This window comes from Strix aluco, chromosome 2 (genome assembly GCF_031877795.1).
Source record: "Strix aluco isolate bStrAlu1 chromosome 2, bStrAlu1.hap1, whole genome shotgun sequence".
Taxonomy (NCBI): Eukaryota; Metazoa; Chordata; class Aves; order Strigiformes; family Strigidae; genus Strix; species Strix aluco.
In genome coordinates, this window is record NC_133932.1 from 116,007,612 (window position 1) to 116,024,284 (window position 16,673).

At 42.5% G+C, this 16,673-nt stretch overlaps 1 protein-coding gene across 11 annotated transcripts; it reads left to right on the forward strand.

Moving 5' to 3' along the window:
• The first annotated feature begins 993 nt into the window (after positions 1-993).
• On the forward strand, positions 994-10,283 carry RNF6 (ring finger protein 6). Of its 11 annotated transcripts, none has more exons than XM_074815975.1 (5): positions 1,018-1,075; positions 1,827-2,004; positions 4,858-5,070; positions 6,106-6,213; positions 7,420-10,283. In XM_074815975.1, the coding sequence occupies exons 3-5, from the start codon at positions 4,878-4,880 to the stop codon at positions 9,153-9,155; spliced, it is 2,037 nt and encodes a 678-aa protein (XP_074672076.1). In that variant the 5' UTR covers positions 1,018-1,075; positions 1,827-2,004; positions 4,858-4,877; the 3' UTR covers positions 9,156-10,283. The 11 variants fall into 11 exon arrangements, with proteins under 11 accessions (XP_074672078.1, XP_074672084.1, XP_074672076.1 ...); XM_074815978.1 differs by lacking the exon at positions 1,018-1,075 and adding an exon at positions 2,722-2,787 and having other exon boundaries at positions 1,993-2,086; XM_074815977.1 differs by lacking the exon at positions 1,827-2,004 and having other exon boundaries at positions 994-1,075.
• The last annotated feature ends 6,390 nt before the right edge of the window (positions 10,284-16,673 follow it).

The window sequence follows — 16,673 nt, forward strand, 5'->3', positions numbered from 1 at the left end:
TTGAAACACAACTTTCTGTGATGGCCCTGAGCAATTAATGGTTTTAGAAAATGGGGACGGTGAAGGGAGATTCTTGAAGAAGGTAAATAGAAAGCAAGGAGGGAGAGGCAGAGAGTCAAGGAAAATGAGCGAAGTGACCCATTTAAAAACGCAGGCCTAAGGAGAGAGCAGGGAAAAAACGTGATTGTAATCTTATTCCGTATTATTATAAAGTACCAAACAAGTAACTGAATCTGCAGTCTTATGCTGATTTGATAAAATAACAGGCACTGAAATTATGAGGTTAAAGATGTTGAGGTCGTTCTACAGTTGAGAAACGATGTATTTGTGAAATCCCCTTTGTGTAAGTTTATCTGCCTTCACAGTTAAGGCTCACACCCACCAGAGTGGGAATAACCACGCGAGTTTTGACCAACAATGGGTTTGCTAAGGGGATGCCGTACCTCAAAAGACTTCCATTACGTGTTTAAAGGGAAAAAGGATTGTGGAGAATGGCAGGTTAGGAAAAACAAAAAAAAATCCAAAGCTTTACTGAGAACACGTGAAGGGAGAGCGCGCACAGCACCAAGCAGGGACCTTGGCAGGAGCAGCCGCGGACAGCGGGCTCCGCCGGGCAGGATCAGCCCAAAGAGCGGCTGGAGACGAGGACGGGCCGGGGGGACGCCGGCGCTTTCCGTTTTCCTCACGGTGTCTGCGCCCGTTAACCCACAGCCGCTTCGGAGACGGGAGCCGCAGGGCCGCGAGCGACTCCGGCGACTGGGAGGGATATCACAGGCGGGCAGGCGGGCTGTATGTGCCGGGGGGGGCCGAGGCCCACGGCCCGGTCCGGCGGCATCCAGCAGCCGCCTCAGCTCAGCGCGGAGCGGCGGCTGCCCCGCCCCCGCGGGCCTGCGCGCGCCGCGGCCGTTGACCCCCGCGGCACGCGCACCGCCCCACGGCCGCAGCTGCGCGCATGTGCGGGAGGGGCGGGGCTTGAGCGGCGGCCGCCCTCGCGCCCTCGGAACCTGCGCTGGCGGCTGCCGGCAGCCGCCCGGACCGCAATCGGGGCTGGAGCGCGTCGCTCGCACACCCGGGGGTCGGTTTCGTTCCGGCGTAGGCGACGGTCGCTCCTGCTGCTGGGACGGGACGGGGCGGGGCGGGGCGGGACGGGACGGGAGCGGAGCGGAGCGAGGGGCCGAGCCGGGCCGCCCCGGTCGGCGCCGCGGACAGCAGGCAGGGACGGGCTGTCGGGTCTCTGACTCCCGCGGGGCAGGCAGCGGCATGGACGCCTCCCCGGTTTCTCGCAGCGGGTGATGCCGCTCCCCGGCGGGCAGGCGAGGCGGGGGTGCGGGCAGCGCCGGAGGGAGCCGATCCGAGCGGTGGCGGTTAGTGGCGGGGCCCGACCGGGGAGTCTGGGGAGGAGAGAAGCGGGAGGACATGGGCTGCCCTGCCCTGTTGTGATTGGTCGGTGGCCGCGAGGCGGCCAGGTGATTGGGCGGGAGCCGTGTCAGTCACTGCCCTTATCCTCCCCTCCCCCCGGCGTCTGGCAACAGGCGCTGTCTGGGGCGGCGGGGGCGGCCGGGCCGGACCGGGCCGGGGCTCCCGCTCCCCCGCCCTCTGCCTTTCCCTGCTCCTGCCGCGCTGCCCGCGGCCCCCTGCCCCGTGAGCGCGGAGCTCGGTCCGCGGCCGCCTGCGGGTGTGGGTCGAGAGCGTGCGCCCTGCTGCCGGCCGGGGGGCTGGGGGGAGGCGGCCGGCCCCAGGCCCTGGGCTTGGATCGCTTTGGGTGTCCTGCGGCCTGTTTCTTAATTACCTTCTGATTCTTCCTTTGTCTGTCTTTCCTTCCCCAGGCTCTGTGGGGTTTTCTGGGTTTGGGTTTTTTTGGTGTGGTGGTGTTTGGTTTTTTTTTTTTCAAAGTCGGTGAGATCATCTCTCCTGGAGGCTGCAATGTGACAGAAATGCTAAATAGCCCTGTCGCTCGGGGAGGCTTCCTCATCCAAACTCCGTAGTCGTCTTGCTTGCAATCAGGTGCTAGTCCTTCAGAAAATGAGTACCTAATTGAATTGAGGGTAGTAATTCACGGAAAGAGGCCATAACCTAAAAGCATAAGGTATATATTGCTTAGCTAAAAATGAGTGTAAACCTTCAAGAATGGGCCAGAGTAACTATGAATTAAGAACTAAAGGACTTGGGCTTATGTTGCAAATTCTAGAAAATATAGATAAACTGTTAACATGTAGCTCCTGTTTCTTTGCAAAGGAAGAGTAATCCTGAGTCATAACTGGATTTCGATTTCAGGTTTTTTACATCTTGGTAGTTAATATCCTTCAACTTTTCAGTACTCTGAAATATTTTACGTGCCAAAGTACTTCATTTTGATGCAGTTAATACCCTTCAGCTTTCACTACTCTGAAACATTTTAAGTGCCAAAGTACTTAGTTTTGATGGCATTTGATAAATATGGATAGTAGTTGTCATCCGTGCAGTTATGTTTAACAGATGGGACAACTGAACACTTAACACTTACTGTTTCTAAGTGAGTCATTAAAGAGTGTGACTAATCATCCTACCATAGAGTTGTCAACAAAACAGTAATTTTTTTTCTACCACCCACATTTTCTCTGGATAAGAAATGAAAAGTAAAGTACCTCTCCTTTGAACAACAGTTAAAATTTAGATTGAGGGAGACTTACATGTGATGGACTTTGCATCTTAAGAATTTATGTCATTTTTTTTTCTGTGCAGCAATGTAGTGGTTTACCCAGGAAGTTGTTTAACTTACTGTGGTCATTGTTGGGCAAACAGTAACAGGTTAGTTGTTTTAAGGCTTTCACCTAAATAGCAACCTTATGTGAAACTAAATGAATTTTATCTGTCCTCTTTCCCCTCCATGCTTTACCTGTGTCAAATTGTAAGTCATCTAGGACAGAGGCACTTCAATATTAGGTGCAGTATGGAGTGGGCATTTTCATGACAGCCAAGTGATGGATGTCATCAGGGTAATAGTAGTGCTGACTGTGTGTTGTTGGGGGTGTGGGTAGCAAATGCCTTTGTTTTGAGAAAACCAGAGTAGTAAGACAAAGAGCTGGCTGAGAAATTTGTGTTTAGAAATGTGATATGAGAAGTGACCTGATTTCACGAACATAGCCCTTGTGGGAAATGGAAGTCAGCAGTTACCTACAGCTTGTGAGGCTGAGCCAAGAGAACAACAGTAAATTCAAAACCCCCACAAATATTATGGGAATAGAAAATGTCTTGAAGAGGAGATACTTGGATTTGATTTCTTTTAATTTAAGTGAGTTAAGGAGCTGGGAGGGAAGTATTACATACATCAAAATGCAGTATTGGACACATACTGGAGGCAGATGAGTGTAAAGATTGATTGGGAAGAGGTGTTTAGAAGTGCAGTAACCTGTGTGGGGGGAGAAGTAGCATATGGGGTGGAAAATGAGGAGACCAAGGATGCATCAAACTGGATCCCACAAAGAACGTAAGAAAGGTATATTAAATGTATGCCAGCTTCTGCTGTTGGCAAATACATTTTCTGATTCTTCATATCTGTTGGCAGCATTGATAAAGATTTGCTCTTTATTGAATGTATGTCTAATAGTTAATTGGTTTGGTCTGTTTGTTGTCATGTCACCTTTCCTGTGAAGGCTAATTACTGGTTGGGAGTGTGCTGAGAATGCTGTTCTATTTTCCCCGTAATTCATACTTGAAGTGACTTTGATATTGTTTGTGAATTGACAAAAAAAAGAAAAAAAGTATTTACCTAATAATTTCCCCTCCACACGGAAGCAGAGTGATACTATATGGTTGGGGCTTTTTGGCCTGGTGATCTCTTCAGAGAAGTGATCTCTTTTCTCAGGTGTCTGCTGCAACAGGTATTACAGATGGCTTTTGTTAAACAGGAAGCCCCATTGAAAGAACAACATTTTCTCTTCTTTCAAATTGAATGTTGAAGAACAGGTTTTCTGTAGAAAATAGAAAAGGTGGGAAGTGATCTGAGATCTGATTGGCCCAGGATTGAGTCCTAACCAGAGAGAGGTGGTGATGGCACAGAAATCAACAGAGATGATGCCTCTTTCTGACACTGGAAGGTTATTTATGCCTTCTGATAGTGTGGTCCCACTGGTTCAGTGTTTGGAAAGTGATGAAGAACTGTGGGTGAAGTATAGTCCTTTCTCTTTTACATCAGTTTTCTGGAGATGGGTATCCCTTTGATAGCTAATCCTTGGATTAGAGAGTGCAAGGAAAATATACTAGAAATGTAAGACTGTCAAAAGAGTCGGTTCCACCAAAAATGAATCTGTAGGCTTTGTGCTATGTGGGGGGTAGTACTGATGGAGATACAAATCTAGCCTTACCTGCTTAGCAGTAGATGTTTCGAGTAGAAGATAGTCTTCTCTAAAGCAGTAGTTGTGGTTGTCAGAAGTCTACACTGGGTAATTACAGTCCAGTAATTAGAGAACACAGTTTTCAATGACACTTTAGGTTTTAAAATACTCTACACTGCTGTTGTATTTTACTTAGGAGAAGGCAAATAGATTTTATATTATTCCTTTAACTTTCTAGAATATCCTTATTTAGCTTAAAAAAATAAATCTGCCATTGCTTTTTTATTTTAAAGTTGCTGTACCAACTGGTATGTCCTTTCAGTGACCAAAGGGGACTTACAGCTAGTTTTCAGCAGGCTAGAAGCAAAATAGTTGCATAATAAACTACACTGTTGACTTGCACATAAGATGGAACTTGGTTCATCTTAATCATATTTAGCTATTAATAAATTAATTTCATGGAAAGTGCTGGGAATCTTTTACTGTAAATTAGGTAAATTCTTACTGTGATTACTGTGCAGTCTAACCTTCTGGTTTTGTTCAGGACAGCCTGGCATTATTGTTATGGATCGCTCTCGGCACCGTGCAGGAAACGGCAACGAGCAGGCGTCTTCACGAGAGCATAGTCATGGTGAAGATGAGAGACAACGGCAGCTGGAGCGCCTCAGCAGGGAGGAGGCCTATTACCAGTTCATTAATGAACTCAATGAAGAAGACTACAGGTTAATGAGAGATCACAACCTGCTTGGCACTCCTGGTAAGATGTGGATACCTTCAGTAGAAAGGTGTGATGTGAAGTTACGCTACTGCTGTCAGGCACCATGTGTGGTTCTATGACTCAAGTAGCCTGACTTCTGTGGCTTTCTAGAAAGGAAAAAATCATCCATTTCCGTTCAAAATTAGTGATAGTCAGTAAAAATTAACAACTTAGATAGTAAAACTGGAATAAAACTGTAACTCTTTCAAATGCAGCATCTCCGTATATAGGTAATATCCAAACCCAAATAATTACCATCTGGTACTCTAAAGTATATCTGTTAGTATGTGGCAGTTTGGGGGGGTATGTGAGCCGACACAAGCAGGACGCAGGAACAAGCACAAAACCACAGATGAAATGCAAAGGGTAAATTTATTCTTGTTACCTCACAAGCCAGGGGATCTCTACAGCAGCACCCAGGCAGGGGCACACAAGTGGGGACACAGGCGCTGTGGAGCTTGGCCCTTGCTAGCCAGAAAGAGAAAAAAGAAAAGATCTCAAACCCGCTGCTTTTGCCTGTATATATCAGGGATTTTCACAGGCGTAGGTTTCCACTGTGCTTTGATCTTTCCCACAGCAGGGCAGGAATCTCAAGGATGTTCGATAAGGTGCCTCTGAGTCTATCACAGGCCTGTGTTATCTAAATGCAGTCAAGCATACAAAGCTAAACAACAATTAGTATGATGTATGTGTTTTTCGACACCACTGCAAGTCACTTGAGCATCTTTACAATTCTCCTTGCCAATCTTCTGCTCTGTTCCCACAGGGGGCCTCTGAGTTGTTACTGAAAGTTGGCATCCTCTCGACACACATTCAGCATCTTTTTTTCTTCTACCCCAGTACATGCTTCCTCTGTTATCTGTGTACCCACAATACAGTCTCACATTAATGCTGTTTTCTTTTTGGTTTCATTAATTTTACTTTGTTTCTGAAGATTTTCATTCAAGATAGAAAATATTGTTACTTCTGCACAGCTGTGTTGAGCCAATAATAATGTCTTATCTAACAGCATTATCAAAATGTAAATTATTGTAGGGGAAATAACAGCAGAAGAGTTGCAGCAGCGCTTGGAGGGGGCCAAGGAGCGTCTGGCATCACAGACTGATCTGGATAACAGAGAAGGTGAAGGTAGAACTGTTGGAGGTAAACATTCTTTGCTAACATATATAGATACACATAGTATGTGATGCATAAATATTGTTCTGTACAGATATTTAAGAGAAATGCAATTTCAAGTCTTGCTTTTTCATTGAACCTCTGTGGATTGTTGTAAAAGTGAGATTTCCTAACGATATGAACACAAACTTAAATATCTCATGAAAACTGATTTATGTTAACCATTAATTACTTTCTCCTCTTTTCCTGGTTTCCCTTTGCTAGTAAATGTAATAGCACAAAAATAATTTTAATTCTTCTAATTCCTAAAAGGTTTTGTCATGTATTAGAGAAGTTGGGACAGAAAAGAAGTTAACTGGAAAACAGTTAATCTCTCTGCTGTTTTGTTGATTTTGTTATTTCCGTTTGTTTTAATGGAGTGAGACTTGTATTATGTACACTGTCTGTCTTCACTTCCCCAGCAATATTGGCTTCATCATTTGGCCAATCCTAGTCAGATTTAGGAGGGGAATAGGCAGCTCGGAAATGAAGATACCAAAGTTCCTGCAGGTTTCATGAAAGCAGGGAGCTGATGGGATAGGGAGAGCTTAATCTGATCCCTTCAAGGGAAAACCTTCATTGTGATCGTCACCATTGGCTTGCTTTATACACATAGTTAGCACTAACTACAACAATTATATCTGTTCTTGAGCTTGTAGTTGGAGGAGATTTGGGAATGGAGCTGTGGATACTGTAGTAGGAAAAGAGTATATTTGCGCAAAAGGAGCAAATCTGTCAAAATCAAACATCATTTATTCCACTGCCTATAGAAAACAATTTTTTAAAATGTTTTCCAAAAGAAGACAAAATCTGCCATACGTTTCCTTGCTTTATCAAAATTAGTTGACTAGGATACCCTCAAATTGATAGCTTAAGTGAGGGACAGATATTGGACAAACACAACTAACTTTGGACCACCTAACTCTGAACTTTCCCAGAAGAGACCATATGGGCATATTCATTTCCCCGTGTATCTGCTGGTGAGACAAAAATTCTGTGTTGGACTGATGAGTTTTGCTGACGTTTCTACATACAGCATATTCTCAGCAAAATTACGTTAGCTTAGCAAGGTAGCTGTCCTACTACTGCATCGTTTCTGAAGTCAGGGCCCAGCAAGTGTAGAGGATTTGGAGTGCATCGTAGTATGCTGAGCATGCAGTAGTATGAATGTTTGCAATTCTTTGTTTCTCTCAGATTCTGATGTTCTTGGAGAAAACTCAAATGGTGACTCTTTGCTTGAATGGCTGAACACATTTCGTCGTACAGGAAATGCCACTCGCAGTGGACAGAGTGGGAACCAAACCTGGAGAGCTGTGAGTCGAACAAATCCAAACAGTGGGGAGTTTCGATTTAGTCTTGAAATCAACATAAATCATGATCATAACAGTTTTGAAACTGCTGGTGAAGAGTATGTGGGTATAGATAGTAGCAGAATGTATTTAGAAAGAAGACATCAAAGAACTGTCAGTCCAGTAACCCCACGAACGAGAAGCAGGACTGCAAGAGAGGCAAACAGTGAGGCTTCGAGCACTGCAAGGACCAGGTCTGTAAGAAGCTCCGTGGCACGAAATTCTGAAGCAACCTCTCATCCAGTCTCAGGGCGGCTCAGGAGCAGAACGAGGGAGTTGACAGGCCTTTCCCAAACAAATACTACACGTAATAATTCTGCAGCTGCTGGTGAACAAAGAGAATTGCCAGGAAGAGGCACTTCTACAGGAGTCACAAGAGGTAGAGCTAGAACTAATGTTCGGATGAGTACAAACCAAAGACTAGAAATTCTGCGGCTGAGGTCTACTTTAAGTAGTCGAAGCCGCTCTCCGCTGCGAAGGCAAAGTGATACTGCTCATTCTGAGGAACATGGGCAGAGGCAGGATAGAAATGCACAGCAAGTCAACAGAAGTAGAAGACAAACAGCTCAGCCTTCTCCACAGCCTGCCGAAGAACAAGCAAGAGGTAACACTCAGACTCCTCAACTTTCCAGTATAGCCCCATCCTTGGGAATAACTTTGGAAGAAGAGGAGTCTAGTAGGCCAGTAGCTGCTGTTAGAAGGCATCCAACAATTACATTAGATCTTCAGGTGAGAAGAATTCGTCCTGGAGAAAACAGAGATCGGGACAGTATTGCCAGTAGAACTCGTTCTAGAGTAGGAATGGCAGAAAACACGGTTACCTTTGAAAGTGACAGTGGGGGATTTCGGCGTACCATATCACGATCAGAACGTGCGGGTATTCGAACCTATGTTAGCACTATACGGATACCTCTTCGTCGGATTTCAGAAACTGGGCTTGGTGAACCTTCATCAGTGGCTCTTCGATCAATCCTTAGACAAATTATGACAGGTTTTGGAGAACTGAGTTCTTTAATGGAAACTGAATCTAACTCGGAAGTGCCAAGAGGTGGTCATCACTTACCGGATGTACCATCAGAGCAGAATAACTCCAGTTCAGCAAACAATAGCAGTGATCCAAGTGAGGTCCCATCTAGGAATGGGCATGCAGTGGAAGGCAGCAGGGAAACAAATGGACAGAGTGATGATACTCCACGCTATGGTCGCAACAATGACACCCAAGATAACAGGCAGTCTCAAGATGCGAACAACCTAGTGGAAAATGGAACGCTGCCCATACTGCGACTTGCCCACTTCTTCTTGCTGAATGAAGACGATGACGACGATCGTTTAAGAGGTTTAACCAAAGAGCAAATTGACAATCTTTCTACTCGAAACTATGGGGATATTCACTCTGAAAATGAAATAAGTAAAACATGTAGTGTTTGCATTAATGAATATGTAACAGGGAATAAGCTAAGGCAGTTACCTTGTATGCATGAGTTTCATATTCATTGTATTGATCGCTGGCTTTCTGAAAACTCCACTTGCCCAATTTGTCGGCAGCCTGTATTGGGGTCTAATGCCACAGACAATGGCTAGTGTTATTTATACTGCTCAGTACTTAAGGATTTGCTTCTGCTCTATTTATGATGAGCCAGATGGAATGAGTTCACTAACATAGGGGTCCATTTGTGTGGGCAGTTTTGTTAAATTTCTTTAAAAATAATAGAAAACTTGTCTAAATCTAGCAATGTAAATACTATTTTTCTCCAAGTGCAGATCTAGGAGTACACATAGAACCAAATGATATCGGTAAAGTTTATATTTTTTTAGGTAATTTTGTTATGCTAAGCACTTTTGTAAATACAGAAATGCAATAGTTAATCAGTCCTGCTTAATGTATGTTTTTTTAACAGTGTAATGGACTCACTTTATTTAGATTACAAATTGTTTCACACAGACCCACCACTGTGTTGAAAAATTAGTGTCTAAATAGCCATTCATTAGCTTTTTGTTCTAAGAACAATTTCTTTTACAGAGAGTTTCTTGCTGGACATGTTTGCTAAAGATATTTAAGTTACTTGAAGTGCTCATTTTAATAGATTATATTTTTTTTAACATTGAAATATCCTTTCCAAAAACTTGCCAATTTGGTTCTATTTAAAAAATTTTACAGCAGGTTTTGCATGTGGTTTTACACAATGCTTAATGCTGATGAGTTCATATTCAAAAATGAATGGGTTAGTGACATTATAAAATGTACATAATTAAATGCTGTCTTTGACAATCTCTGTCTTTTCAATGTAGACAGCAATCAAATCAGTGATAATTCCAAGAGGGTGTGTCTTACTAAACATGATGTTTGCTCAAAGAATAAATGAGCACTGAGGAAGCCTTTTACTCTTCCAAATTACTCAATTGATATTCATGGGGTTTTAACTGCCTTAGTTTAAAGAGGGAAATATTTCCTTGACCATTATATTGTCTACAATATGCATGATTTGTGCATCCTACTCAAAAACAAAACAAAAGCTTGAAGTGTTTTTGTACAGAAATTTAAGGTACGCATATAATATTAGTCCTCTTAAAACATGTTTGAGGACCAAATGGCAAAAGACACTAAAAAGGACAAAATAAGCTTCCCTTAAAGTCCCCAGATTACTGTATAATTAGATATTAAACTTTATACCAATAACTTATAAAGAAATAAAGTTGCAAAGTAAATAATCGAGGCTTTGTGTGAATTACTGTTGAGCCATATCCTATACATTGGTAAGAAGATTCATCGTTCCTGATGTTCAGTCTCAGTTTTCACTATATTCTTTTCCTGTTTTTCCCCAGCTGTGTACTTGTGTTTCTACAATGTGTGTTAGTTGTTATGGTAGATAAAAATGCAAAGCACTCTTGGGCCTTCTGGACGTAAGCTGAACATTACAAAGCTCATCATCTGAGCAGTGTGCATCTCAGTCCTTGGAGAAAGGCAGAAGTGTGCAATATTCTTACGTGTGTATATTCTGAGCAGTAGAAAGAATACTTAAAGTGAAGAAGTCCTCCTCACTTGCTCTGCCTACAGATGGTCTTGACAAATGCACTTCTGTGCCAGGTGCTTCAGTTAGAACATCTGCTCATGACATCCTTGAAGGGAAAGTATAAAATCCTGTGTTAAGCTACTGGATGTCTACTTCAGTTTTGCAAGTGAAAAACTTGTGTCAAAAGTTCCACAGAAGTGCCTCTTTTATTCCTAAAAGTAGTTCTAAGAAATTCTCTTGTGAGATTTAGATGAGTTTAAGGATATGATTAAAATCTCTTCTGATGTGATTTGGATTGCTAACTATTGCAAATGTTATTGACACCTTTCTTGAGTGCCTCCTTAGCCATATTAGTTAGGAGATTTAAACATGATTGTCAGAGCTAGCTTATTTTTTACATTATTTTTTTCTGTTACTTCTGTTAGCTCCTGATGTTGACAGTATCCAAATACACAGGTGTCTTCTACTACTTCCTTGTCTCCTTAAGGTTTTCCTTTATATTTGAAAGCTGCCTGGCTCAAGTGCCACCTTTGTAGAAACCTGCCGTTGGCCCACCATTGCCTTGCTGGTCAGTTCTTTCAAGGTCAATTTTAACTTAAATCCTTACTATGGGGGACTTTTTTTTTTTTCCTTGTATTGCATTTTTTACAGAACTAGTTGGAATCCTTCTCAACTGCTACACTGATGCATTAGAGGTAAAGGGAGATACCCTGTGCCTTCTTTCATTCAGATGGATTTTGCATAATTTTGTATGTGGTTCAAGACACGATCCTGTGTGACAGGGTACATGTGACTGAGCTGCTGTGGGGGAATATCCAAAAGGACAGTGAGCGCTTTCTGTAGAAATCATAGGCTATGGGATAGGAAACGTGAAGTCTCCTATGCTATATTCCTGTCCTGCTGCATGTGAATTGTCAAGTATTTATCTTCCATCAGAGCGGCATGTCATTTGTTCCTCAACTTTCCCAGCAAACTGTGTTGATATGACCTATTAAATCTCAGTGGTTTAGTTTGATATTGGCATCTGTTACCTGCATTCTTGTGACATTCCTTCAGCCCTACACACACACCCCCAAATACTATTTTACTTTGTCCATGGCTTGGGGCTTTCATGTTCCAACAGTCGTATCTGTGTTTAAGAGCTTTGTTAATTTATTTCCCGTGCGTTTCCTATCACTTCTCAAACCCATCTGTGTTCTTGATCTCTGCAGCTGCCCATTGCAGAGTTCTAGTTTGTCTTTTGTGAGAAGTACTTGTTTTTTATACCTGCTTTTTAGTATCTTATAATTCATAGTTCTTGTACTGTAAGGAGCAACGTCACCATAAATAACACCTCTCCATTCAGTTTGCTAGTGACTTAGATCATACCCTTTTTTTTTTTTAAATAACTGAGGAGTCCTAATTAATTCTTTAGCTTCTATAGAAGCTATTCTTAAGTAACTCTTCTTGTTGCTCTTTTGAAATGGGAGAACTGGTGCTCATGCAGAATTTAAGATGTGGATCCACTATGCTTTATATGGTGATAAAAAAACCTTTTTTTTTCTCTCTGTGATCTTCCACATAATTTCTAGTATTCTGGATTTATTTTTGATTGCTGCTCAATGCTGAGCTGATATCTTAACGAGTTATGCAAAAAGATTTCACAATCGCTTTCCTGAATGTTAATTGCTAATTTAGAATGGATTATTGCATGCTATTTTTGTGTACTATTGTGCACACTTTTTTTTCTTCCTGGATTATTTTGTACATTGTGCAAGTCAAATTTTCTCTGCCCTTTTATCATCCTGGGCACCCCACCTCCTGTGATTTGTCTTAGCTTTTAATACCCCAATAATTCTGTAGCATTTGCAGATCTTATCACTTGTTATTTCTTTTTTCTGATCATTTATGAATATGTCACACAGCACAGGTATTTCAGTAGCAATGCCTTCTAAATCAAAGTTTAACCATTTACTTCTAGCTATTTAATCAGTAAATTTGTAAAGGGGTTTTTTTTTAGTAAAAGGGGACTAGAGGTACATATATGAACAATATCAGAAAATAAAGATGGTAATCGCCCTTAAGGTGATACTTGTTGATGAGAACTTGAAATCTAAGTAAAGGACTGACAGAATGAAGCTTGTTTATTAAGTATTCCTTTAGTTATCCCTGAATTCCATCAGATTAGATGAGCTAGTAATATGTTTTATCCTTTCTTTTGCTTGTAAAAGGGCTGAGGAGAGAAGTAGGACTTGCTTACTCTTCATATATTTCATGTAAAGGTGCAGTAGCCTTTGCCTGTATCCTCCTTCACATGACAGTTTTAGAATGTTACTACATGTCATTAAAAGAAAAAAAATCTCTGATATGTAAATTAGCACAATAAGACACTTTGTCTGCTCAAGTTTGTCTGTAAAATCAGAAAGGCATCAAAGTATATTTGTGCATCACATGCATTGTCAAGAGCAAGATGCAGTTTGTGTTGCCATCTGCTATTGCTGGAATAACCTCAGGTCAGACACTAAAGTAAGTGCACGTGAGTAACATTGAGATCACTTGCCTAGCTGTTAGTAGCTTCATTTTTGCAGTATCAGTCAATTTTTGAGTAAATTTAAACACTTAACATTTCAGGATAGGTTTGTTTTTAAAGAGCTTTTGTAAACAAATGTATTAAAGGAACAGATGTCCACAAAATGGCTTGAATACTGAAGTGTTTGAATCCCATTTGTTACTTAGAATGAAGATCAATGTCTCCCATACTATCCAAATTGTGGTTTTGAAAATTTCTGTTCTTAACCTGTTATCAGAGTTTAGAAATTTCCATATTCGTGGCTGAGTCTTATGTAGTCCTTTTCCACAAAAAGAAATACCAAAGCCTACGGTTCAAATTCTGGCATGTCACAGGTTTCTTCCATTCTTTTTTCTTCCCACCCTTGGAAATCTCTGCAATTCTCTCTTGCTAAGATGCAAACTATCCAATAACCCAATGTGTTCCTTCCTCCTCTTGAAATTTCAGCATAATCTACGTTTTCTCGTGGACCTTTTTCATTTAATTTAGTTGACTTTCAGCTCCCAGTTAGAAGATTTCCCCCAGTGAAATTCTCGGCTTGTTCTAACAGCTCCCATCAAGCATATTTTTCTCCCTTTTCAAAGTAACACTTCAACTACTATAGAACTGTATTCGCCACCCTTGCTGAGCTCATCTTCATGAACATACCTCATCTGCTCCTGGCTAACTATGGCTTGTGCAGAAGGCAGCGAGAGCTAGATACTTCCCAGCTGGATTTCTGTGTCAGAGGAGCACTTCTCAAGTTAGGCAGTGCAATCTTAACACCATAGTCTGTACAAGAAACCTCAAAAATAAATTTGGGCTCTCCTATATTGTCTTGATGTGTCTAATGTGGAAGCTGTAACCTATATGTGTTGACAGGTCCACACACTCGCTTCCCTTGCACAATTTCCAGCATCAGCTGTTGCATGAGGGATTCACCTGTTGGACTGATGCTGCACTTCAGGCTTGTGATTTAAAGCATGTGTGATGTTTTGGTCATCTGTGCAATTCCTGCCTGTCAGTGAATGGGAAGTTAGCTCTTACTGCTATAAAAAGGTATACTGGAATGTATGTGTTACCATATATTTGTTTACCTGGCTGGCAGCAGAAAGCTGCTTGACCCCAGAAGGGGTTCATGGTGCTGAGTTCTGGCTATTCCCAGGTGTGCTGAGAAGGTGGCTGAGCCTGGATCAAACCCTCCACCCCATTCCTGTGACAGGGACGCAAGAAGATAATGAGAAACTAGGGGCAATGAGAAACTGGTGACACAGTGGATCTTAAAAGGGCTTCCTAAGGCAGCTGGGGGCAACTCCCAGGAAGTACTGGGCAGGAGGGTGAAGGAGAGGGATTGTCTTCAGCAGCTTGGAGGCCTGAGTTTAGGTGCAGCACCAGTGGGAGGGAGTGAGATGCAGGGCAGGCTGACACCTGCAAAAGTGTGTTGGGATGCTCTCAGGAGAGTCCTGGAGGCTTCTGTTCTGCTGAAGTAAATAGCAACAGGGTGTGCGTGTCCAGTCATGTATTACATGGGTCCTAGGAGTGTAGGTAGAGACTGTTGTTTAATGTGTGAGGTTAATGGAGGGGTCAGAGAATCTAGTGCCAGGTACTGCGCCCAGCTGGCCAGCCAGTCGGTCCAGCTCTCACACTCAATTTCTTCATCTCTTGCCTAGTGCCTGGTTTCAGTTTAGACTTTGAGATATTAAACACCTGACAATTTGTTTGTATGCTCTCTGGTTGCAGTTGAGTAAATGGCCAGGTGGGGCAACTGGTGTTTTATTTTTCCCAGTCCACTTTGATCTGGAAGAGCCAGAACCTGCCTTGACTACAAGAAGCTTTTGAGATTCATAGTCTATTCAGCTCAAGTCTCTACTGCTCAGAGTTTGCACAACAGAAGGCATAAGCATAATATAGATGAATATTTTTATGGTGGCTTTCCTCCCGCAAGTGCAGGTTACAGCAGCGGCAAGATCACAGCAGCAGCGTGGGGGTGTAGCCAGGCCCCAGCAGGTCCTTACAGTTCCACTGATGAATAGGTAATGTCTGTGCCACTCGCCCATGGTGCCAGGTCTTCGCTGTACCCAGCGTCAGCGTGATTAGAGCCGGAGAAGGGAGGTACGTCTCTGCATGGGGTAGTAGCTGTTTGATTTTCTGAGCAGACAGCTTGAGTGCTACCAGTGCAAAATGGAGCAGCGCTTGTCGGCGGGAGCTGTGGCAGTGTGGGGGTGCCAGTGCCCAGGAGCACAGAAGGTGGAAGAAGATTCTCATTGGCAGCACAGACAGGTGTCTGTCTAGCCGAAATGACAATATCCCCTTCCAGCATGGACTGAGAATGCTCTCTGCTCAGGTGGCAGGCTCACGTGGAGCAAGGCTGGAGCCCTTGTGTTGGTCATAGCAGTCAAAGGGAGGTTGCATCCAATTCTATGAAATTGGATTTTTTTTGCAGCCTGTGGATTCATCCTACTGTGAAGGTTAAAATACAGGGAAGATCTTATAAAAGACTACATAAAATAAGTAATTACTTGATATTTACTGGATATAAAAGACTTGAACCTTACAGTTAATTACAGCCAAGAGAGTGGGGTGCAAGGTTGGGGTAATGAACCTCTTCAGAGCCAGACCACCACAGGTGGCACTGGTGCATAGCATAAGGGAAAAGACAGCTGAGCACTCACACATCTGTGCAGAAACAAAATGTTACTGCAGTTGTGAAGTTGAGTACAAGGAGGCTGCGAAATGTGAGAATGAAGGTTGCCTATGGCACCTGAGGTCAGCTTTCCAGTGCCTCTCCATGCTGATATTCTCCTTCCTGCAAATGTGGTCTCTCTCAGAGCACCGAGTGGGTCAGGTTCACTTATGGAGCTGCTAGCATATCTTTCTTTGTCTTTTATTACATCCTGTTGGAGTCTTTATTTACTCCATGCTTCTAAATTCCTGTCTTTAAAGGAAGTATCTACTTCTTCATGAGTTACTTCATGATGCTTATTGTTCATGGTAATTTTCTCAGTACTTTTGTGAGAGAAGGATCTGCTTTGTACTTAGAAATTTTACTTCTCATCTATCTTATTTTCTTTTTTTTTTTTTTTAAATAAGCATCTATTTCTCCATCTGACTGTCTTCTATTCAGTTATTTAATAGGATGTGGCTTACATAAATATAATTGTATGGCGTGAAAGAAAGCTAAAAATACAGAAATGTTAAAGATGAATAGCATTATATCCTCAAACTAGAGGAAATGTCCTCTAAGCCATCTTTGGTTTATCTCCAGTAGACATTTTTTATTTGTCTTCTGCTCCAGGATGCACAGCTATTGGTACTGGCATCAGGCCAGCTTTATCTCTGGAAGAAGTGAGTGACATGTTAAATGACTTTTATTGGTGACATTAAGAAAAATAATTTATTCCTGTGGAACTAAATAGAAAAATGTGGGCAGAAGTTTTAAAAATAACGATTTATTTCAATTGAAATATTAAATTCAGGTCAACTGGCAGCACTAACCCAGAGCTTCTCTAGAAAGCCTTAATGTGGAAAGTGACCCAGAGAGATGCATTGTACGGGGCGCTT

Bases quoted from the DNA above. Each gene is read 5' to 3' on its own strand.
- RNF6 (XM_074815972.1), top strand. From the start codon at position 3,412: ATGGGGTGGAAAATGAGGAGACCAAGGATGCATCAAACTGGATCCCAC. The intron at 3,476-4,857 runs GTATATTAAATG...GGTTTTGTTCAG, and splicing joins CCACAAAGAACGTAAGAAAG to GACAGCCTGGCATTATTGTT. The intron at 6,214-7,419 runs GTAAACATTCTT...TGTTTCTCTCAG, and splicing joins TGAAGGTAGAACTGTTGGAG to ATTCTGATGTTCTTGGAGAA.